The sequence below is a fragment of the Aspergillus fumigatus genome, chromosome 6 (genome assembly GCF_000002655.1).
Source record: "Aspergillus fumigatus Af293 chromosome 6, whole genome shotgun sequence".
Lineage (NCBI taxonomy): Eukaryota > Fungi > Ascomycota > Eurotiomycetes > Eurotiales > Aspergillaceae > Aspergillus > Aspergillus fumigatus.
In genome coordinates this window covers 62,868-85,748 of record NC_007199.1, presented here as the reverse complement: position 1 = coordinate 85,748, position 22,881 = coordinate 62,868, and the positions used below count along the sequence as shown (strand labels likewise).

Below are 22,881 nucleotides of genomic sequence, written 5' to 3'. Positions count from 1 at the left end.
ACAATATTACTTATCTTCTGACGCCAGGAGACTTCGATTTGGTCATTTGCGCTCCGCCAAGGGCACCATCTCATAATCCTCGCTAATGAAAGTAGTCAGCGCCTCCAGTGCAGCTTCCAAAGCCTGCGTACTTTGCCCGAAGCCCAGCCGGACATAACCCTTAAACTCCTCTCCAAAGCACTTTTGCCCCGGCACGAGTAGCACGCCCTTCTTTTCGAGAAGAAGGATGCAGAGTTCCAGATCATCGACCGTGACGCCGTTTCGGCTGAATTTGACAAACCCGACGGGTCCAGCGGCGGGACGAACCCACTCGCAGACCGCAGCATGCCGGTCAATGAATGACTGCACAATCTCGATGTTGTGCGTGGCCAGACCCAGATTGCGTTTCGTCAACTCTCGCAGACGAACCGGCTCGAGGGCCATGGCAGCAACTTGCTCGTCGATCTGGCTGACTGTGATGACCGTATAGGACCGGGCGTTGAGACAGAGATCGATAATGGAAGAGCTGTGGGAAGCGATCCAGCCTACGCGAATCCCGGCGAGGGAAAAGGTCTTGGAGAGCGAGCACGTCACCACTGTTTTCTCATACCCAAATGCGAGCAGCGAAGGGGGGTATTCCGGGTCCGTCGGCGGAATTGAGTGGAACAGAGCGCGATAGATCTCATCACTGAAGATGGTGATGGAGTGCCGGCGGGCCAGGTCGACAATCTTCCCCAGAGCTGACTTGGTAATGATGGCGCCTGTGGGATTCTGGGGGTTGCTGACGGAGACAGAGTGTCAAAGGAACAGACTGGGCCTCACAAGGGGAGGGGATGGCTTACTTCAAGACGATCATCTTGGTATTGGGCTGGATGAGGCGCTCCAGTTCGTCCAAATCAAGCTGCCAATGATTACTCTCGCTTGCTTGCCAGAGACTCACCTCAGCACCCAGACCGGATGGTAGAGAGTATAACTGAGGGTAAGTTGGATTCTGGACAATGACATGATCTCCGGGTCCGACCAGGGCAAAGAACACGATAAAGTTTGCCAGCGATGCACCAGGTGTAGTGATGATGTTGCTGGGGGATATGACCGCCTCTGATTCACTGCCGTACAATGCAGCTATATTCATACGCAGCGTCTCGAGGCCTGTAAAAGATGGGCCATAGTTCATTGGCAGTGACAGAGTCGTAGCCAGGGGGTTATCAACATGTTCCTCTGGGCCAGTACCTAGCGAGCCAAGCTCCTGGATAGTGACAGGAAGGGAATATGAATGGGCCAGATTGTGTCTCGCTCCAGGACTGCGAGTCAGAATCCACTATTGCGCTCTCCATCAGTGGGTTGTATCACTGCTAGAGTATTGCACCTGCTTACATGATCAATCTCAAATGTATCCAGTTTCACCATTGTGAAGATCGTGATGTTGAATGATTGGGGTATAGTGAACAATCCTGAAAGCAGGCCGGACGGATGATGATATGTCCTCCCTATATCTAGTCAACTACCCTTTGCAATGATATTCTGACTCATCCTCGTCTCTCAAAGGGCGTGAGTGGATTCCCTTCTAGGTATGGTGGTGCTTGTAAGACGGGGAACCGCGTATATGCAGGTTGCCTTGGCCGACACTAGCCGAAGATGGAATACAGTCCAAATGTGGATAGGATATTTGCTTCATGGTCACCACCGATGTTCTACATGGAGACGTACCACCATACTTAGATATCAAAATATTTGCAAATTGCATCTCAGACTGAAATCGGTGCCGCCGTTCCAGCGGCCGGACTCAGAGTCTAGGTCTTATTCAAGTGGTACTAGTCTTAGGGATGCCTTTCGGGAAAACATATTTTCATATCTACATGATATTCTGCAGATTTCGTCGGGCCCATTCCTCCGCAGTCAGAGCACGGATCCCGACCTGACAGTTCCACGTCTCCGACAAATCCCATGCTACACCACGCCCTTCACCAAAAACGATCTGATATTTGAACAAGGTGTTGCCAGGGTCCCTTGCAAGGTCAGCCCGAGCAGCCTCCACTGTTCTTACATGCCTCGTAAATTTGCGGCCGGTGATCCTCTCCACTAACTGCCCCAGCTGCTCATAAGTCAAGGTATCTCCAGCCACATAGATCGGCTTGTCACCGAAGACCGAGTCAGCTCTCGAGCCAAGCACAGCCTCGGCAGTAATCCTGCCGATATCTTCCGGTGCTGTGACAGTCACCTTGGTATCAAGACTTCCAAGGGCCGTTACGGTATCGCCCTTGAAGTTGACGACACCAAACCAAGGCTCAAACAAGAAGCTCGTGAACATGCCCGTCGATATGATCGCCCACTTCGTCCGGTTTTGGGAGCGCAGTAGATCCCTCACATCTAGCTGCTCATCGAATAGATCTTGCGCGGATCCCCGTCCGATGATATCGTAATCGACTCCGAATTGCCAGGGCACGTATCGCGGAACCTGAGCCGCCAGAACAGCACGCGTAAGTTTGAGCTGAGTGCCAGAGCCAGCTGCAAAGCCGGTACAGCCGATGATTGTGCCGTACTCACCAAAGATGTCCGAGAGTTGCTCCTCGGAATCTTTGGCAATGTCACCAGGAATCAGTTGCACATTCAGATTGCGCAGTTCCTCGAGTTCCTTGACTTTGTCCGGATGGGTGGATGCGATGCTCGAGGGCCGTAGTAAAACAGCAATAGTTGCGCCACCTCGATTAGGATGCTGAGCAAGAGCATGTAAGACCTGGTTGCCCAACTCGCCTGCGCCTATAACAAGGATCTTCGCACATCCAGCCATTCTGTACAAGTAGCAAACGGTTCAATTTCATTGTTTGCCAAACGAAGCTCTCATATACGGAGGTGTTGTGATATTTAATTTATAACTATAGACTGGCCATGTCAGCCTCGGACTTAAGTGGTTACATCCATGATTACACTCCTTTGTCCCAGGCGCCAAGAACTCAATGTCAGCACACTGGCTAATTGCAGTGGCAATCTTAGGCCACCTGAAAGACAGGCAAGATATGGAACAAATCTTCTTCTTAGTAAACATTTTTGCAAGTATTGATTGGTAAGCAAGACAGCCATTCGGAGACTTTTGCCAAAATTCCTCCATCTCCCAATGAAATTCCCCGGGACACCGTAATAATTCTCGGCAACCCGCATCCATCTCCATCTTGCTTTAATCAACAGCCACATTTGAAAGTATGGGGGCCGATGTCATGATTACTCTGTAACTCCGTACTTACAAACAAAGCTAATCTAGCAGGTGGCCATTGATTGCGCTACGCTCGACCCAATCGAAGCCAGCAGTCTCAATAACCAGTGGAATTTAGTTTAGACTCAACTTGAAGCTTAAATTACTAGACTTTGTTCAAATATATGTAGTATATGGTCAAATGGCCAGGACCAGTTGCGCTCACCATCCTATTGCGATGATGAGATTACACCCCGTCCTGAATGTTCAACTGGCGGCGCAATACACACACTCCCCAGAAACATGGATATAGGTCCCTGTAATATATGACCGTCTGCCCAGGAGAGGATCATGGGCAGGTCTCCGGCCGTCCAGTGGCAGACCGTCTCATCATGCCCAATGTGCAGCTTCTCGTCCACTCCATACTTGTATATATTCGCCAGTGTGGACAACCATTAAAAACTGGACCCGTTGATTATCTTCGAAGGATCGGCTTTCGAAAAGATAAGAATAGTTAATAGTAGGGACAGACCCGAGGGTAACCAAGTGTGCATGCAGTTCTTAAAGTAGTACCTGACGCCAACTAATAAATCTATCCTCAAGACTAGGTAGATACAGTGATATTAGTACTGACTTGTCCAGTCCTCTCTCTACTACCCCTGTAACTACCACACCAACGAGTCATTCCAGGTAATTGAGCCATTCCTAATCCTGAAGCATTTGATCAAGTGATCAGCTATTCCAAAATCAAAATCGGGTTGTTTAGTGACCTAGTCTTCTGTTCGCAGGTTTCACAGCGTTCAGTCTTGTTGTATGGCCTAGAGTTGTTCCATGAGAAACTGCTCTATCCGACATGTTTTAAAGGCGTGCTAGTGACAAGTAGCCTCTACCTAGGTCTGCGTATTTCTTTCACCCATTGGAACCAATTATAATGATTGTGGGAAGATTTGACATTTCCGTTTTTGCCTGCATGCTCATTTCCACATGTAATCGAGTCTCGGCCGCGGTGTCATTGATCCGCGATATCTGACATACATCGACATCACTGTTCGCACCAGTCTTAATCCCGCAGGTGACACCGCCATGTCATTGTGGATAAGGGACCTTATAGCGTTTGAGAGGTGAAAATAATGGGCGGATTGGAGGGGACCGGGTTCCTGACGCAGTCCTGGCGGGATCCGGTCGGTCCTCGTCCTCGTAGGGGAGGAGGCAGGGGCCTAGAACACTGGCTTTGTGGAAACGCGCATATGGCACTTTAATAAAACTGCAACGTCAAGGCTCTACTAAGCTTAGTACTAAGCAGATTGTAAGCAAAAATGGGAGGCCTAACCTGGTGCAAGCATTTAATCCCGGAAAGTGGCGATGTTAGTTCCAGCTCCCCTCGAGCTTAGCAGCAGTGTCATTGAAGCGTGTATCTGAATGATTACGAGTATTGTACTTTTACGAGGAGGGACTACCGAGCGACGAAAACCATGCTGCACCGAATTTGTAGCATGGAGGCTGTGGCGGCTGCTGGGCGGTAGCTGGACCACAAGGGTACTATCTGAAAACTTGACAACTTGACGTGCAGATATTGGTGTTCAATTACAAGAAAGTTGGGAAGGAAAATAGATAGGAATTATTTTTTGGTTGTTTGCCCAGCTATCGTACCAACAAGCATCAGGCGTCCTCTCCATCATCACAGTCAGCTCTGATGTTCATAGTCATTATGTCTCAAAAGGTTACACTACACTATATGACATATGCAATATTTGCTGCTCTAATAGAACAATTATGCGTGCTGCACTTCTACGCCTGTAATATAGCCTTTATCCCTGTGCAGGATATGGAACAAGTCTTAGCATCCAATAGTTTCAATCATCCTTTGACGCATTGGCCTCGATTCTGACGTAACCAATCCTTAATGACAGAGAGTATGGAAGATGATTTGAATCTATTCACACTTCTAGCTTGGTGGTTAATTATAGTAGAACTATAGAGTGGTACTCTGAATAACATACCTCATGGGATTTTCTAAACTGGTTCTTCTGTGTGATGTTTTAAGTTCTAAGAGTCTGTGTAGTTATTTCTTTGTCCAGATGTTCCAATTATACCTTTCTTTTAGTTTCCTCCTCATTGTCCAAGTAATAGAGATTATGAAAGCCATTCGAGATCATTTCTTGCGGAACATGCCCTATCTGAAGGCTTAAGAGCACTGATGGTTCTTTGAATAGTGGGGCACCATGCCATTGATTTTGGGCTTTAATGTGCTTGTTGAAATTAATATCATCCAGATATACCAGTATACTGGCGCCCTTGTGAGACATCTGTTACCTTGCCCTGATGTTAGTAATATTAGGTGTATGCTTGTGCCGATGGCACCCATCTCTAGGAGTGAGAGATAAAGGTAGAAACTCCAGAGAGCGGCATAATGCAACAACAAATGCCTCATGTCTCTAGGCATAACAGGCTGTTGGCAAGAGCGTCAGGCGTCCAACTAGGCGTACTAATGCATACATTAGCCCTTGATTATTTTATCACAATGTCAGCACACGACGTGATCAAAATCGAGGTGGGAGAGAGTTGGGATATAAAAAGAGGACAAATCCGCGACTATTGTTTCCCTTTCATCGGTATCTCACTTTCATTCCAATCCCGATCCCGATCAATTGTTCTGCAACATCTCTATCTCTTTAAACCCATATAATATCGTCATTATGGTCAAGATCGCTATTCTCCCTCTTGCTGTTCTTGCTGCCTTGGCTCCCTTTGCCGCCGCAGATAACTGTAAGACTGGGCTCAACTACTGTGGTTATAACCTGCTGAACATTGGTATGCAAACGTTCCACTCCCGTCCGACTTGATATACCTAATGAGGTGTAGGCAACTACGCAGCCCAGGTTAATGGCGCCCTTGAGGCTGCCGGCCAGCCAACCGACGACGCGCACATCCGCGAATCCCTCTTCCACTGCAATGGTGGCAGCAATGGTGATATCTCCTTCATCACCTACTGTGGCGGCGGCTGCACTGATGGTGGCTCTGGCCGCAGCGACTACTGCTGAGGAGTTGACTGCACGTTGTTATCTTGATTCATAAATGAGTGTGTGAGATGGACGTGGATGTTGGACTTCGATCTATTCGATTGAGTCTTGATCAACATGGTGGAGTGGAAAGGCTAGTACTAAGAAACGGAAGGACTATTTTCTAGAGACCAAAACTGGTTGCGTCAAGTCATATAGATAGAGCATACCTTCATAGAAGCATGGTAATTCTATCAGCTCCTAATTTACCCTTCTCTGTATGTGGGAAGTGTAAGCTTTCAAATGGCGGATCTGGTTGCAAACGGAATGCTCCAAAGCCTCGATAAGATTGTCCATTCATCTTAGGTTCGCCGATACATACTCTGAAAGATAGACAAAGCTTAGCGGTTATACGAACGAACCAATCAAGCCAAGTGTTAGATATTCCTAACGGCGCCCTAGTTTCACAAGTGGAATGGCCCACAGTGCCGCCAATTCTAGCCCTCAAGTCTGGCCAGCCTATCTTATACAAAGTGTATGTCTGTTAAGCCATGACATGAATATGGTCCTATGCGGGTGAGACCATGATCTCTTCGTCAATGGTCATCACAGGATGGACTAAACAGAAGCTCTCTTTTCTACAGGAGCCGTTTTCACGGTAATGAAATAATTCATTCTATCCGATATCATTCCTCAATCATGAATTGATCTGCGTGCTCATGATAGGAGGTAATATACGACAAGAATGAGAGACATGAACAGCCCCTCATTGCAGAATAAGGAACAGCAAATGGCGTCATGAGTGCAATGTAATAAAGCAACATCAACCCTAGAGGGTAGCCAGTGTGCTATTAACAGCCAGGTTCGCGGTTGCAATCTCTGGGTACTGTGCCCTGGGGTCGAATTTCAGACGCCTTGCATATGCACGCTCAAAGATAAGGCAGTGGGTTGATCCACCACTATGGAATGCCCCAATGTCTTCTCCCTTTGTAATAGTGCACCCTTCGACAATTTTATCCTCCCACCGGCAGGTGGATACCTCAGACATTCCAACCGGTATGAAGCCCACAAACCCAACCTGTGAGCCATTGGGGACATTTGTGTTGACAATAAGAACACCCCGTGCTGCTACGTGGGTGATATAACGTTGTGACATGTCTGGGCCAGCTGGATCAGGTCCACTCGAGCCTCCGAATCCCGAAGCAGGCGTTTCGGCAAAGTATGTTCCATCGATGCGAGACTGGTATACAACCGTGCCGCTGACAGGAGCATTCCAGCAGTGGTAGGAGTCCGCACTCAGGAAGGCCTGATACACAGTCCCGCCGACAAATTTGTCAACATACTGGCTGACTCTATCATCCTGCGTGGCTCCTAGCATATCGTGTAGCGAATATGGCATACCCTTAAGCCAGAAGGTCGTGCGGCCTGAGACGTCGGTGTCGAATGAAAGAGGGAATGATTCACAAGCATTGACAACCGCCCCGTCTCCTACAGGACGAACGCCGGGCCTAAACTTGCGCGTAAAGAAATCGTCCCAACAGGCGTACTTGAAAAAATTTTCCTGCGTACCACCCTCGGAGTGTATGAACAGTTCTGTAAACTTCCTCTTACTACCGGGGGTAGCGTCATTTGCCTTCTTCTCCAACTGTTGGACCGCAATGTCTGAACTCCAACCAGCATCAATCAGTGCTTGATTGCCACCACCCTCCTGCCCGGTCCCTCCCGTGGGGTCGCTGAGGAAATCATTCCATTTATTCAAGATGGCTTTCAGACACCCATTCACTCTGGGATCAAGGAAGAATTGACGACCACTCTGCGTGCCCATCGGCCAGTCAACGATGACATTGAATGGGAACCCAATAAGACCGCTGGGTACGTCGGGGTCGTTTACCAGAAAGTACTCGGGCACTTCAGTCAACAGGGTATTGAAGAGATATAACATGGTTTTGTAGTTTCGGACTTGTTTCTTGAGCGTGGTTGGGTCCCTGTCGTATGGAGCCTTTTCAGGGACCTCGTCGAACATGGAATGGGCAAGCATATAGAGAGTGGAATTGTTCTCAATTACCAATTGTCGTCATAGATCCCCATCTAACCGAACTTTGCTGTGCAGTATTCGCCGGTACTTAGCTCATTGCCCGTACCAAGTTTCACTAGAGTGTCGTCGGAAACACTGACACTGAACTATTTGCATAGACTAGGATTGCATGTACTAATTAAATGTGAATCAGCCCTGGATCACCGCATCGCATTACAGCCGAGCCGAAAGATCAGTTAATGATCTGTGAAGCTCCTTTCCCTAAAATGCCTATCAGTTATCGCTTTGATGGGGCGATTGTGGTGGTGGCAATAGAAATTATATCGATCCCATTCATCGACTCCATTAGAGCACAGTTAATGACATTTCTAGCTAGGGACAAAATAACCCATGGATTGGGAGAAAGCAATGCAAATGAACTGGTCAAGCCCTGCCGCTTCTGAGTTGCTAATTCTGCATAGAAGTCATTTCTGTAATCTGACTTCACTGTTAAGAATACCAAGCATGCCGTTTGACAGGGCATGGATTATCTTTCCTTCCCAGATGTCACAAATAGACATTCCCCTTTGCTAGCATCTGTAAGATTGGTGGCAAAAAGACGCAATCCACTATGACTTTGCTGTTTGAGGTGAGCATAGCATGAGGTAATTGCTCATACTGTGTGATATTAAAGGAATGTGGGATTTGCTTACCAACAGCATCAAGGGACGGAACGGACGGGACGAGCCACTCTTCAGCTCCACCACAGCTGATTCTCCAGCTGCTGCAGCTTTCATTATGCATGATGACACTAGTAACTACGCATGTCCAGCGGCCGTGCGCGCGCGCTATAAGCAGACATTTGCTGAGAGACACACTCGCAGACACTGGGGTGACCAGTTTGCCGGCGCGCGTCATATCTATACAAGCTGAGTTGTTTTCAAGCTGATCGAAATGAGGGGTTGATTGCCCCACCTTGATGCGGCTACAGAGATACGATTATGCCCTTCATTTGACATACAATGGTAGTAAAGGACTAGGGAAAAAGCTTTTATTAGCACAAAAGGCCTGGAAATTATCAAGATCAAGTATTGTATCCTATCTGAGCAGAGTTACACAGAGCTGAATCGTTTTTCTGGTCATGGGTGGATGTATAATGTAGCCCAACAATGCCGTTCACTGGTTGTACACTCCAGAGGCATATCTAGCTGAATACTGTAAAACCCACTAGACCATCATCCCATCACAATCCAAATCCAGCTAATACCTAGGCCTTTTCCATTATAATCCCAGTGTAGACGTCGCCACCGCGTTGATTGGCCGAAAGATTGAAAAGTTCTGGGGGTTGAAATCATGAAACATGTTCTGGAAGTCTAGCATATCTGCTCCTGGAGGGCAGCGAGGAGCCAGGATCACAACGTCCTGAATGGAAGCGGGAAGGGTCTGCGCGAACGGGAGCCATCCATTCCCTTCAAGATTGCTAAACAGATGAATGTCAAGGGTGAGCCGCTCTAGCTGGGTGAATTCGTTCCATCTCCAGTTTGTTGTCGGCGGTGCGGTTGGGTTTATCGACAGATAGGGACGGTATGGCTCCAGGAAAGGTTCGTGGCGACAGCCACACATGGAACCATTCTCCAGGAGTTCAATGTCGAGGTGTCGTAAGCTAAATTTGGCATGGGTAAGCAGTGCTATACACACGGCCTCAATACTCATGTGGGGCAGAGGGTTTCGATATTGTACGTCTCCAAGGCGTTTGCCAAATACCTCTGGCGTATGGAAGACCATATTTAAAATACTTCTGGCTGAAACATCCGTCCATAATCTTGGACCAGGCGTGGCCGGAGATGTTTCACCGATCCACAACGACTGAGTCCAGCCCACAGTTTGCGGCTGGTAGAGGATACACCGGGTCCGTTTCATCGTCCCAGTTATAGGTGACGGAGTTTTCTGCACTCACATATTCATGCCGAACTGGCTGTGAGTAGTAATCCCTGAGCGAGAGGCTTTTAAGAGCTGGCAATCGAGCCAACGCAGTTAAGAGGCGGATGATCTGCTGAAAGTAATCTTCGCTGAAAACTGCCTGTAAACGTTGCTCTTGTCTATCCTCACTATTTCCGGATCCATACGATTCATCGTCGCCTTCCTCCTCGTCTCGCTTATAAGGTAGGGAGTTGGCTTGCACGTCTGTCAAACACGGCAAGGGTTGGTCCTCAGTCCACTATAAGATCTTGTTGCCAGCCTACTCATAACGCGAGGGACATAGAGAAGGATAGTATCGTAGGCGTTCAACTCCAGTTCCATTGTCTTCAGCTCTGTCAACTGCCCAAGGGCAAGTCCCACTGCAGCCCCCCAAGTGACAGTGGCCACTGCATGCATCCAGTCATACACTTCTTCATCCTCAACGATGCGTGATGCTAGAACAAGCCGTCTAATACACGTTTATCTCAAATACCAGGTCAACCATGGGTACTGTGGCCAATCGAAAGACTCCAGGACGAGTTCCTCGATATATGGGGCCAAGCGGGGACTTTGGGCGACCTCGAGCAACAACCGCGGAGCATCAGTGCTAAAGGCCTCATTCGCTCTGCATCGGCGAATGTTTGATAGAGTTAAAGACCAGAGGATATCAGATTGCCACTTTCAGTATGTTTTGTGTTCTCACAGGTGGTTGCGGCAGAGTTCCTGAAGATGTTTACAGCTCGATGAAAAGAAGGTAGGTCCTTTGGGGAAAGGAACTCTATAACATTCAACTGTAGCTCATATGGAAGTAGTAAGAGGATGGCGGTAGGAAGACCCTGCAGAAAAAGCGTTCTTCATGTATCCGTCAAGATGAGTATTACCCCTGGGAAAGACTTGCGTCAAGACCCCAACGTTTGCTACTGCGGACTGTTTCTATAAAATGGGCCTTTTGATTTTGTTAAGTGCTTGCTGCATGTATTACCTATTGCAGTAGCGCACTGATGCGAGTAAGATATATATCCCCATGGAGTATGTAGATGGCATATCCCCTAAGCAAATGGAAATTATGAGGCGTGAAATTTGAGGTATATATGCTGATCCTGAACCATACAGAACAAACAAGCTTGAGAATCATTTGAGTATGTTACTGTCTACTCACGCCAGTGTAAGGGAATTTTCCAAGCCCATAACTTCAAATGCTTATGCGATGACGATTGAAATTATATACCGGGACCAAATGTAACTATCAGTGTGTAACCATGGGTCTTAAGGACTAGGTATCGCACAGCATATTTTTTCGGCGCCTGTGCAGTTCTAAACTTTTGATACAGGCTCGAGCTCTCTTCTTAGAGTCCTCCATGATCTTAGTCCCCTCATTGCGGCAGTCTCTGGTTGAGTGCGCCTATCCCTCATGCGGCGGTCGAAGATTTCCATCGATACCCAGCCTTTGAAGCCTACCCCGTGTATCCAAGCTTCGGCAATCTCGGTAATAGGTAGATAGGCACCATGATCATGCTCCAAAGGAAATAGTCGTGCATGTTTGGACCATGTAAATTGCGGCGCCTCCCCTTGGACATACCACGGGTGACCCTTGGAGAAGGGAGGATCGAACCTTTCGCCATCAGATAGCTGGATAAAGAATATCTTCTCCACGGGACAGGTAGAAACAAAGCGATTGAGTGATTCACGAAGGGATCTATCAGAGTCAGGGAAGCGCCCCGACGAGGCGAAAGGGTCAGCCCATAGCTTCGTAGCTTCATGGAACGTATCTAGACATAACCCAAAGTTTGGTCGATCGACTCCGTTGACATATTGCAAAGCGACCTCCCATGTGGAACAGTGTGTTCCCCAGGACAAATACTCATATGCGATCGATACAACGGGCTGCTCTGCACTTCCGATATCAGCCAACTGCTTTAGCTCACTGATGACCACGTCCTTGTCACCGATCGCGTCTAGTTTGTAATTTGAAGGAACCTGCAAATATGAGGCGTTGAGGACTCTAGCGACGCTAATCCAGTGTCTGGCGTTCTGCAATCTGTCACTAAGAGGCGATCTGTCCCCTTCGTAATTCTCGAATGGGGCCAAAGAGAGAATATCCAAGTTGAGCTTTTGGCATATCAAGCGGATCTTCTCAGCGCCCTCGAGAATCGAAATGTGTTGAGCTTGAGAGAATGCTTCCAATTCGAAATAGACAATTTCAATGCCTTTGTATCCGGCTTCTGCCGCAGCCTGGATTTTGTGGTCCAGGTGATGCGAAGGGTGTTGACCCAGAGATAAGCTGGCGATAGCTAGTTTGTTTGAGAGCATGTGGGCGTCTGGGCAAAGATGATAGCAGAATTGCAGCTGCTAAGAAATACAGAAGCAAAGCAGAACTCTAATTAAAGCTACATGCGATATATAGAGCATGGAGCAATTGCCGAGTGGGTTCGGATTCTGTTCTCCGCAGGGCAGATGATCTTCTGCCACCAAAGTGCTTGTAAATGGCTGCTCCTGGGAAGTGTTTTCCGAATCATGTTAATGTTTCAAAAATGATGGATCTTATGAGTCTAGCGCAATGTTTAAGGTGAACCATGTGGAATCACACCCATCTCTGAACTCTCTGCAGATTTATGCCTCATTTCACCTCCAGTCAAGTGATTTCAGAATGGCATTCGTTTGTGAAAGCCTTTATCTCACAAGTGGAGAATAGGCTAACTAGAGTTCCGAAGGGAGTTGACAGCAGCAATTATAATAGCGTAGTCAATGCTATCTAAGTATCGCATATTATGTCCCTTGAAGAAAGCACACGGATTGCTAATGGCTATGGATGATCCTGCTCTACCATGGCCTCCGTCTTTGATAATTTATGAGTATTGCACTGGCCAAATGTATACCAACTTCTGGGATGCACCAGTATGATGTTAATCCAATATTAACAGCCATCTCAAAATATGGGGTTACTGACCTATATAAACGTTGGACTAAAACGTGTAGATGACAGTAGTAGTAAGATAAAAACAAGGAGACCTGGTAAATTATAGCTATGCTGCCCTCATATTATAATGGAATATTGGTAAAATAATGCTGTAATTGCGGACAGAGTTACTGAAGACAGATGGCTTACAAGACATCATTGTTACCCAAAAAAGGGCATGACAATAAGTTCTTTCCCAGGATACTTGATGATTTGCACGCTTTGAACTTGCTGGCCAACAGTCCTAGAGTATGCAATTGCGTTTACCAGGTTCAGATTGATTCTACCTTCGAAGATAGTCTCATTGGGCTCGAGAATCCCTAGCCAGACATGACCGATCAGACATCTCAAGTCCACAGTCTTCCATCCGAATAATGAATGACTTTCACTGGACCTTACAGAACCTGAGGAACATGGGTCATATTAATTGTGCAGAAGGATCGACCCTTAACCACGTACAACCCGACTGTAATAATTGTGTTTTTGGGCTTAGGGATGATACTGATTCAGCGTTTGTTGAATGAAGTGTCTTTCATCGTTCTTACTGTACTATTTCCTGGTCTAATGAAAAGTCCTACTCTTGGACCGGACACGAACGCCGGAGGATATACCCAAGTAAACCATACAGAGCCACAACAAGCATGATTTGGTAAGAGAAGCATTCTAGAATTGGCTACACATTCGACTTCATTCCCATGTCGCGGGCGTTTACTTCGAAACAACCGTCCTGACCGTGTCTTCAACATTCGCCCATTCCAATCCCAAAATATCGTTTGCCACCTTGAACCCTTTAGCGTAATTGGACTTGAGGCCAGGTAAATTGCTGTAACTGGTGGCCCGAACTAAGGTCAAGGCACCGTCGAAATCACCTTTGCTCAATTTCATACGGGCCTCAGTCACTTGCTCTTCAGTGGTTGTCCGTATGATAGACCATTTGCATCCGGTGACGGTCTCGAACGCGTTCAGAATCTCATTCTGACTGGTCTCGACAGACGCAATGTAGAGAATTTGATTTTTAGTCTCATTTGGGCGTTGAAGCACCGACACGACAGCCTTGCTAAGATGGCCCTCGTTAGTAAGTGTGAACTTCTTGTTGCCGTCATCCCAGATAGTAGCTGTCCGACTGGAAATATCGTAACCGAGGAAACCATTCTCAAGGCCCTGTTGAACGGATATCAATAACTGCATCATAAAATCCAGCCGATGGGGCATACCCAGTCGAACAACAGAGACGTAACCAGACTGGTCCAAGTCAGTCCAGTAGATTCTTTGGACTTGAGATATTGTATGATATCGGCTTTTTGCTGAAATAAGGGCAATAATTCGATGACCGTGCCGTTCTGGCTGTTGCATGAAAATTCCGAAGGCAGGAATCGCTTGACACCTGACTGGACAGCAGCGTCCACGAGTTTCCGCTGCTCTGTAAATCCAAGTGCACCCAGAGCCGAAATAACAACATCCTGTCCAGTGAAAGCTGCTTCAAGATCGCTCTTCGAATAGTCGGTCTTCCATACGTTAACAGAGTCTGGAAAGACCGCTGAGCTTTCTTTGCGGGAAAGAACGGTAATGTTGAATTGTGACGAGTCCTCAAGGCCACGAAGGATAATCCTGCCAATGTTGCCAGCCTAGAAAGATATCAGTAAGGTACATTGATTAGTCCGGGTTGGAACATCATCCATACCCCTACTAGGACGACGTTCTTATAAGCCATTTCCGTAAGATATAAAGTAGATTTGAAGACACGAGAGCCCAGATGTTTGATGTCCTCTTGCAGTAAGGGGAGCAGACACAGATATATAGTCTTGGGGCACATCTCATCGCATTTGAAATCAAAGCGGACGTTGCCCCCGCTTCTCCGCTGTGTCCAATCGAATGACACGGCTGAGGTCTGGTGTGTGCTATGGCGCCATCCACCTCCGTCCTCCGTCCTCCGTTCTGCGTGCTCCGCCTTTCCTACGCCTCATGTCTTGTGAGTAGGAATCTACTTGATTCGAAGATTGAGCTGCACACAGTTCTAGCTAGTCCCTCATGCCCCCGCGGACCATTAACCCAGGTCGCTCTTGTCTTGAGTGCCGTCGACGCAAGATCAGATGTGACAGATCTTTCCCATGCAGTTACTGCGTTCACACCCGCATTCGCTGTGTATACCCACCAACTGAAGCCGGGAAACGCTCAGCCGCCCAGGAAAACAGAGATCTTCAAGACCGGATAGTGAACCTAGAGCAGAGATTATCAGTGCTTGAACAGGCCGTTCCTACAACTCGCAATCTGCTTCAGACACCGTCCGATCAGCCAGACAGTGATAGTCCCCACATCGATGACGGTTCCTTGGTAGGTATGGGAAACCATGGAGAATCTCAAAATGTGCAGTTGCCAATTTTATTTTCCTCCAAGGGACACGATGATAGTCCTCCAGAGTCAGCATCACAGCCTACCCCACCACGAGTTCGGTTAGCTCTACCGGTTCTGCGAGAAGTAGACCAACGACCGTTAAACAGCACCATGCATGAACCTACGATGACCATACGACTGTGGCAGACTTACCTTGAGTTCGTCGATCCCCTCTTGAGGATTTTTCACACGCCTACCGTTCAGAGATATGTAGTGGATTCTATGGTCAACGAGGGAACCCTGGACGTATCGAGACGATGCCTGTTATTCGCAATCTATTATTCGGCCATTGTGGTTGTGCCAGCAAAATCATGCCATAGCATCTTCGGGACTCACAAGACATTCTTGCTGGAGAGGTATGTCGGTCCTATCTCTGCTTGTAACATGACTGATTTGGCTAGATATCGGCACCAGGTAGAAAAGGCCTTTGCCGAAGCCAACATCCTGCGCTGTCAGGATTTGACACTCTTACAAGCGTTTGTTCTGTATTTGGTGAGTCGTATCCACTTAATGCACCAGGGGCAGACCTGACCACAATAGACCACCGGAAGGAGGGACGAACGAGGGCCTGATGTGAGTGTTTTTATTGGCCCGGTTATTGATATAGCGTACACAATTGGACTGCATCGCGACGGAGCTGATGATAAACTCCCTCCGTTTGATGTGGAGATGCGCCGTCGCCTTTGGTGGCATATCGTTACACTTGACGTTCGCATAGCCGAGGACTCCTCCACTGAGCCGCGTACCAGCTTGCTGAGCTTCAGCACAAAGATGCCATCCAACACACATGATATATGTCTGGACCCGGATATGGGTAGTACTCCGGTGTGCCAGTTCGGGAAAACCGAAATGACCTTCAGTTTGATCAGGTTCACAGTGACCGAATTTGCGCTTCGCTCCCTGTTTGGTAAACAATCTTGGAAGGTCGCTGACTGTGCACCCCTAGATCGCCAGCGAAGGATCAATGAGCTAGACCAACTCAAGGAACGATTAGAAGTCCGTTACTTGTCATGTTGTGACGAGACCATTCCGTTTGATTTTGTTGTTGCAGAATCGACACGCTTGGTGTTGGCCAAGATTGGGATGTACTTACGCAGGCCGCCTCTAACCGAACACAACACCGCGCAGCCATTCGAGCCGACTTATTGGAAGGAGTGCGTTGACATTCTTGGGCATGCATATTCCCTTCGCCGGTACGAGAAAGGGGCAAAGTGGCTCTGGCTATTTCAAACATACGTCGAATGGGATGCACTGGCGTATCTCCTCGTCTGTCTCTGCTTCGATCGATGTGCGGCGGGAGCTGAATTGGCATGGAAAACAGCTAAAGACGTTTATAAGTATTGGAGAGAAGATCCGGATGTGCGCCGAGACCGTCGCTGGAAACAAGTTGAAGACCTGTGGCAAGAGGCGCAATTTGGACGCATGAGAGACCATATGGTCTCGCGGCACTCACAGCCAACCGCCCCAGGTCAGAATCCTGGTTTGACAAATGCTCTCAATAATCTGTCATGTTCAGACCAGCCAACGTACACACGACGACTTAACCATGCGTCTTTGACTACCAATGGTGGACCACAAGACTTCAGATGTGAACAAAATTACCAGCCTTCGGATTCCCCTCTGGTCAACACTCCTCCCACTGGCGATACTGCTGACGTCCCTACTAGTGGTACACACTGTGAGTGGAGTGCTGTAATCTTTGAGCGATATTTCAACGTTTTGGACAAGAACAGCGATGTTGTCAGTGGGTTGATTTAGTCGCCATGAAGAACGCCTTGTATCCTCCAATCATGACTATATGCTGTAGCTAATGATATTTACTATGGTCTTATTTAGTTTGTAGATACATATCTTTCAACGACAGGTTCCCGAAGTAGATGGATAGAACATCACGTTGAAGCGACCGATTTCGTCCGCCATATAGTTGGGCACGGTACGACCAAAGAACCTGGCGCCATTGAGAATAGGAACTAATGACCACGCCATGTGCGACGACATGCCGTAGTGAATGGCTTCAACGACGATCTAATCAAGAGGAATAAACAGTTCCCTCATAGGGAAAGAGTAGTTAGTGATCTGCTGCAACATTCCCTTCTTCAGCCTGGGTGTGCTGTACTCACAGTACATGAAAAAGCTAGCCACACACAGAAGATCGAGATTAAGTTTCCACAACGGTCCGCGATAATGCATCACGGAAAACGGACGTGGTGCGTGTCGGAATTGAGAGGAGATGGTGAGACTAGCAATGACCAGCAGTCCCATGATCAGAAACGCGATGATGCGCATCGTCCAGCCAAAGCTCACCTGCGGCAGCAGATGCTGTACCATCAGCGGGAAAATGACCTCGCCCAATGATGAACCTGCTACCGCCAAACCACCAACGATTGCCCCTTCTGACGGAACCAGGTCTGGGGCTGCATTCTCGGAAGCTTGGTTAGGGGCAGTTCCTACTTAACGGAGATTGGTTCTTTTGAAACTTACTGCACTCATCGCCGGGATGAAGATCAGTGAGGAACCAATTCCAGACATCACAGACTGGCTGAGCGTAAATTGGTAGTACTTGTGGGAGAGACTGGCCATCAGCAGTCCAAAGACATGCAGGCCAGACCCGATGGCAATGGGCAAGTGCGGTCCATAGCAGTCGAACCACTTACCCGCCAAGGGGGAGGTAAAAGGCATGAAGAAAACTGGAATTGTCAGCTGGCCAAGAGCAGAACGCAAGTACATTGCACAGTGACATACATTCCATGGATGTGATTCAAGATACATCCGAGCTCGAATAGTCCTTCAGCTGGTTCCCCTCGTACTCAGCCTGGAAGAGACCAATACAGTCGACCCAGCCAAAGGAGACAAACAGAGCGACAGATGCACTAGTGACTGCCAGCCATGTCTCGAGGCAACCGGCGGGGACACTTGCGGATGGCTTTTGAGGCCTCTGTTGCAGGCTCGGCCGGGCCATTTTCCAAACGAGCATCCGACATAGTGAACGAGAAGCGTGTTGGTAAGCAGGGGGAGCGTGATCAAGCAGACTTGGCTGCCTAGATGACTGTGAACTAGTATGGCACCTAGAGCAATGGATTCTAAGCTCCCTTTAACATGCAGCTTCTTCTGACATCCCTCAAACAAGGTATTCGGCAATTTCACCGGAGTTTAGGGCTTCCGGAGTTAACGTGACCGGCTTAATGGAAAAGTTCGGCCTCGGGCCACCCCCTCATTTCCCCGGCTTTATCTGACAACATCTGGCCTGACCTCACTTGCGGTATCGCCCTCGCTCTTTCCACCGCATATACCCCCCTTTAGTGATCATGGCACAGGATCAGGACAATTTCCCGCGGACCACATCTCCACCTCGCAAACGTCGCCGACCCCCCAAGTCCTGTGACCCGTGCCGTCGTCGCAAAGTCCGTTGTGACAGGGAGGTTCCTTGCGGCCCATGCCAGCGTGCGAGAACGTCGCTGCACTGTTTTTACCGCCCCGCAGTCACTGCCAGAAGCCCATCCACAGACGAAGACTGCAGGCTCACGGCTTCTTGTGGGCCGGAGGGACATACACCTCCTCCCCAAGCCGTTGACCTGCAGACGAAGATCCGTCCAGCAGCACCCACAGCGCAATCGCAGCCTCAGGGTCCGAATTACGATCAAACCAAGATCATCCAGGATCTGCAAAATCGTGTTCGGCGTTTGGAGGAACAGCTTTGCGACCTTCCGCTCTCTAAAGGCGCGATCGGTCCCAATCCCAGCGTCTCTCCAAGTCAGGCTCTGCGCCACCTTCACGACCGGGTTCGTGGAGCCGAACAACAGCTGTCTGATGCATCTCGGCCCAGTCCTTCGGTCAATGGATGGACCATACCGACCACGCTTCCTCGTCTGCGTATCGCCCCGAATAAAACGAAGCTTTTTGGCCCCAGTCACTGGCTGCATACCGCTGAGAAAGTATGGGATTTCGGAGTTACTTCCCTCAACCTACAAGAGTCTTGTCGCTGACGCAACGTCCACTCACCAGTTTCAAGTTATTGGCAAATTCGACGCCAAAGAAGTAGAACCATCGCTGCAGGACGTGGATACCAGATCGGAGTTCGCCAGCATCTTCAAGGACTGTCGACAACTTCGGCAGGCCATCAAGGACCAAGAGTCGGTTCGTCTCAACCATCCGGTTCCGGACTTGCTGGGCACGCTCCCCACCCAAGCAGTCTGTGATGTGCTCGTCAATGCCTATCTCCGCACTTTCGAGCTTATCTACCGTGTTATCCATATCCCATCCTTCTGGAAAGAGTATCGTCAGCTGTGGACCCAGCCGCAGTCGACCGCGACCTCTTTTCTGATGAAACTGGTCTTGATTCTCGCGCTGGGTACTACATTCCACCCAGATCGAAACAATAGGGTGCATCTCCGCCGTCTCGCACACACGTGGATCTATGCCGCACAATGGTGGCTAGTCGGACCATCGGAAAAGTCGACTGTCAATCTGGATGGCCTGCAGGTCGGTTGTCTCCTATTATTGGCCCGCCAGACAAATAGCCTCCCGGCTACGAGCTGGCTCTCTGCAGGGTCTGTGCTACGTATGGCGATGGCGATGGGGCTCCACCGCTCTCCCGACCACTTTCCCGCCCTGTCCGGTTACCAGTCCGAAATGCGAGCTCGACTCTGGGCGACAGTGCTGGAATTGACTCTACTGTCATCGCTGGATGCCTCCATGCCATTACCCTTCTCCCTAGAGGACTTTGACTGCACGGCGCCGTCCAACGCGAATGACGAGCAGTTTGACCCCGAGGCCGAGACGCTTCCCACCCCGCAGTCGAATGAGCACTTCACCGACTCGTCCATTCAGATTTTGTTGCTTAAGTGTCTTCAGTCGCGAGTGGAAGCAGTCCAGCTTCTGAACAACCAGCACGGCCGGGAATTGTCATACGAAACCGCACTGAGGTTGGGAAACGAATTGCGCTCGGCGTGCCGCGATATTGCGGCCTTGTTCCACACCAGTCAAAATCAGCCAAAGCAAGGGGGCCGCACTCCGGGCATGACTGACTTCCATCTCCGATTTTTAGACATGTACCTACGTCGATATATCCTGTTCCTGCATCGGCCGTTTATGATGAAAGCTCGTACAGACCCACGATTCTACCTGTCCCGGAAGGTGTGCCTGGAGTCCTGCATCGTGATTGCATCGTATGCCGAACATCTCAATCTACCATCCGACACCTTGGATGACATCTCCCACCTGACCATTGTAGGAAGAGGCTCCTTCAAAGGTGCCTTGAGCTTTGATGTGATCACCTCCCTGGGGCTGGAAATAATCACGCAGCTTGAAGAGGAGGCTTCTACACGATCCGTGGGAACCCCTGCCCCAATTATCGCCGATCCTCTCGATAAGATGGCCAAGGCCCATCGAGAGCCCTTGATCCGGAGCCTGGAGCATATTCAAAAGCAGCTGCTGCAGATCATTGCCCTCGGACAGCCCAGTCTCAAGCGATACAACTTCCTGTCCGCCATCTTGAGTCAGATCCGTGCAATGGAGTCGGGCCAGCCGATCCAACCCGCTATTTATGAGACCGTCAAAGAAAGCCTGAGGAAGAGTTATTCTTTGCTGCAGGCCTCTCACGCAGCTCGTCGGGCGCAGGACTCGGTTGAGTCGCTGAATATGGGGACAGACAGTCCTCTAGGGTTTGACTTGGACGCTTTAGTAAGTAATTGTTTCCATCTCTTCCCCTTGGTTTTGGCTACTTTTCCCTGCGTGCCATCAGGCTTACAATTTAGGACCCTGCATTGGGCTTGGAAATCCCGAGCTTACTATTTTTCCCGGGCATCATGAATACATTGAGCACAGACGTAAGCAACCAATGCTACAACTGAACCATGATTAATAATCCAACGGGAGCATCGTAAGTCCAGATTATCTCTGGCACTCGGAAAGAGGGAAAGTCCAATTTGAACACTGTCAGTTTGTGGTCTCCAAAAATCATAGTATGATTAGCAATGAGAACATCCACCAAGGCTCAGGAAAGGACAAATTCGACACTTATGGATGCCAGTCATAGAACCCGGCTCTGGGGGAAAGATAACATATATTGCAAGGTACAGCAACATAGAAATCAAATTATTTTCCACCAGAACAAAAAGAGACCAAGCTATCCCAATTGGGGCTTTGTGCATAAGGGCGTCAACTCCGACCTGCATCCTGCTAATGCGGAGCAGCCTTTGGTCATCAGGATCTGAACTCTCCAGGACTTGTTTCTGAGCATGTACCTACACCTATTTTCAAAGATGGATTGCGCGTTAGGCTATCGACGTGATGAACCATGTCGGGCCTTAAACTATGCTTGGTCTCGCAGTGTGCCCCTTCCTGCCTTCTTTTCAGTTAAAGAGACTCTGTTGCGTATGCCACCCGCTAACAATAATGTCTTTCATCGACGAGGCCGTTATCCACCCAGCCCCCATATCCTCGCCAGTCGAGCCGGACAAACATCCATTCTTTGTTTCTCCTCAATCCCACGTTGTCTGCCGCCGGCGACTGATCGAATTAGTGTCTTTTCCACCAGACGATCGTCCCCACGGCGCCGCAGATCTTGCAAGATTTCCATTCGCGCGATAGAATCCACCAGACCTTGCTTGTCACGATTTGGGAACTCGGGGAAGGGATTGGCCCGTTTTTTATCGCACCTCTCTCCGAAAGATTCGGCCGGCTTCCCGTGCTCCATCTGGGAAAGGGGGGCGGATGGGTAGATTCCTCGATTCTCTACGGAGTACCACGCAGTTTCTCGTACTTCAAACCGGCACCAAGTATAAATAGCGCTTGGTCAAAGACATTCTACTGACTCTGCTCAATCCATTAACGCCAACTGACTTAGAGCCAATCGCTCATACGCAGTACGGCAGGTGAAAGGCGTAGAATGCTTCTCCGTCCGAAAAGATCTAGCCACAGCGTGATCAAGCTCTCTCACTCTACTTTGTTAGTTGATCGTCCTCCGCCATGCCCAGTGGAGCCCTCGGTCCCCCAGAAGGCTGCCGTGTGACTGGCTAGGTGCTCATCTGCTCTAGAAGTCCGGGATGGGGAGACGATCGACCTAGGTCACATATACGAAGACTCACTTCGTCTCCGAACAACCTACATCGGCCAGAACGCCTATTCAGGCATGACCCCCGGGGCTGGATGAGCATCGAGACATCTGAGGCCCCAATGACACTTGTCTGCTGCTGCGAACATGCACTGTAACCCACGCTTCTTGCGCTTGACCGGGGTCTCAACCATCTATATATTTGGTTTTCTCCACGTATAAATGTAGAGTCGGTATTAGCTAGAGCTGGGATGGCTCTGAGACGCTAACGACACATATTACACATGTACATGTACGCTCTGTATACTCTGTACCCCGCCTGTAAAACCTGCTAGACTAGGATCT

The 22,881-nt window shown here is 49.0% G+C and overlaps 11 protein-coding genes across 11 annotated transcripts; 4 read left to right on the top strand and 7 right to left on the bottom strand.

Annotated features, from left to right (window-relative positions):
• Positions 1-42: 42 nt before the first annotated feature.
• On the bottom strand, positions 43-1,558 carry AFUA_6G00290 (putative aminotransferase; the record flags this gene model as incomplete). Its single annotated transcript, XM_726433.2, has 3 exons — positions 1,354-1,558; positions 822-1,297; positions 43-760 (listed from the first exon to the last, which is right to left on the bottom strand). Exons 1-3 carry the CDS (start codon positions 1,384-1,386, stop codon positions 43-45), a joined length of 1,227 nt encoding a protein of 408 aa, XP_731526.2. The 5' UTR covers positions 1,387-1,558.
• An 8-nt stretch (positions 1,559-1,566) lies between these two features.
• AFUA_6G00280 (aromatic alcohol reductase) lies at positions 1,567-2,988 on the bottom strand. The gene has a single exon (XM_726434.2). It carries the CDS (start codon positions 2,765-2,767, stop codon positions 1,832-1,834), a length of 936 nt encoding a protein of 311 aa, XP_731527.1. The 5' UTR covers positions 2,768-2,988; the 3' UTR covers positions 1,567-1,831.
• Positions 2,989-5,862: 2,874 nt separating this feature from the next.
• AFUA_6G00270 (uncharacterized protein) lies at positions 5,863-6,395 on the top strand (the record flags this gene model as incomplete). The annotated part of the gene is made up of 2 exons (XM_726435.2): positions 5,863-5,977; positions 6,029-6,395. The coding sequence occupies 2 exons, from the start codon at positions 5,863-5,865 to the stop codon at positions 6,205-6,207; spliced, it is 294 nt and encodes a 97-aa protein (XP_731528.1). The 3' UTR covers positions 6,208-6,395.
• A 599-nt stretch (positions 6,396-6,994) lies between these two features.
• AFUA_6G00260 (phosphatidylserine decarboxylase family protein) lies at positions 6,995-8,203 on the bottom strand (the record flags this gene model as incomplete). The annotated part of the gene is made up of 1 exon (XM_726436.1): positions 6,995-8,203. The coding sequence occupies one exon, from the start codon at positions 8,201-8,203 to the stop codon at positions 6,995-6,997; it is 1,209 nt and encodes a 402-aa protein (XP_731529.1).
• A 1,257-nt stretch (positions 8,204-9,460) lies between these two features.
• AFUA_6G00250 (putative GPI anchored protein) lies at positions 9,461-10,555 on the bottom strand (the record flags this gene model as incomplete). The annotated part of the gene is made up of 3 exons (XM_726437.1): positions 9,461-9,981; positions 10,133-10,363; positions 10,423-10,555. The coding sequence occupies 3 exons, from the start codon at positions 10,553-10,555 to the stop codon at positions 9,461-9,463; spliced, it is 885 nt and encodes a 294-aa protein (XP_731530.1).
• Positions 10,556-11,055: 500 nt separating this feature from the next.
• Positions 11,056-12,654, bottom strand: AFUA_6G00240 (sugar phosphate isomerase/epimerase family protein; the record flags this gene model as incomplete). Its single annotated transcript, XM_726438.1, has 3 exons — positions 11,056-11,136; positions 11,459-12,419; positions 12,530-12,654. 3 exons carry the CDS (start codon positions 12,652-12,654, stop codon positions 11,056-11,058), a joined length of 1,167 nt encoding a protein of 388 aa, XP_731531.1.
• A 976-nt stretch (positions 12,655-13,630) lies between these two features.
• On the bottom strand, positions 13,631-14,907 carry AFUA_6G00230 (aromatic alcohol reductase; the record flags this gene model as incomplete). The annotated part of the gene is made up of 3 exons (XM_726439.2): positions 13,631-14,255; positions 14,309-14,719; positions 14,776-14,907. 3 exons carry the CDS (start codon positions 14,905-14,907, stop codon positions 13,803-13,805), a joined length of 996 nt encoding a protein of 331 aa, XP_731532.2. The 3' UTR covers positions 13,631-13,802.
• Positions 14,855-17,243, top strand: AFUA_6G00220 (transcription factor domain-containing protein; the record flags this gene model as incomplete). The annotated part of the gene is made up of 3 exons (XM_726440.1): positions 14,855-15,063; positions 15,209-15,977; positions 16,026-17,243. The coding sequence occupies 3 exons, from the start codon at positions 14,855-14,857 to the stop codon at positions 17,241-17,243; spliced, it is 2,196 nt and encodes a 731-aa protein (XP_731533.1).
• Positions 17,244-17,434: 191 nt separating this feature from the next.
• AFUA_6G00210 (uncharacterized protein) lies at positions 17,435-18,254 on the bottom strand (the record flags this gene model as incomplete). Its single annotated transcript, XM_077804915.1, has 3 exons — positions 17,435-17,535; positions 17,606-17,893; positions 17,972-18,254. The coding sequence occupies 3 exons, from the start codon at positions 18,252-18,254 to the stop codon at positions 17,456-17,458; spliced, it is 651 nt and encodes a 216-aa protein (XP_077661051.1). The 3' UTR covers positions 17,435-17,455.
• A 536-nt stretch (positions 18,255-18,790) lies between these two features.
• Positions 18,791-21,592, top strand: AFUA_6G00200 (Zn(II)2Cys6 transcription factor; the record flags this gene model as incomplete). The annotated part of the gene is made up of 3 exons (XM_726442.2): positions 18,791-19,417; positions 19,488-21,164; positions 21,239-21,592. The coding sequence occupies 3 exons, from the start codon at positions 18,791-18,793 to the stop codon at positions 21,332-21,334; spliced, it is 2,400 nt and encodes a 799-aa protein (XP_731535.1). The 3' UTR covers positions 21,335-21,592.
• A 205-nt stretch (positions 21,593-21,797) lies between these two features.
• Positions 21,798-22,296, top strand: AFUA_6G00196 (uncharacterized protein; the record flags this gene model as incomplete). Its single annotated transcript, XM_726443.1, has 3 exons — positions 21,798-21,857; positions 22,006-22,200; positions 22,285-22,296. 3 exons carry the CDS (start codon positions 21,798-21,800, stop codon positions 22,294-22,296), a joined length of 267 nt encoding a protein of 88 aa, XP_731536.1.
• Positions 22,297-22,881: the final 585 nt, after the last annotated feature.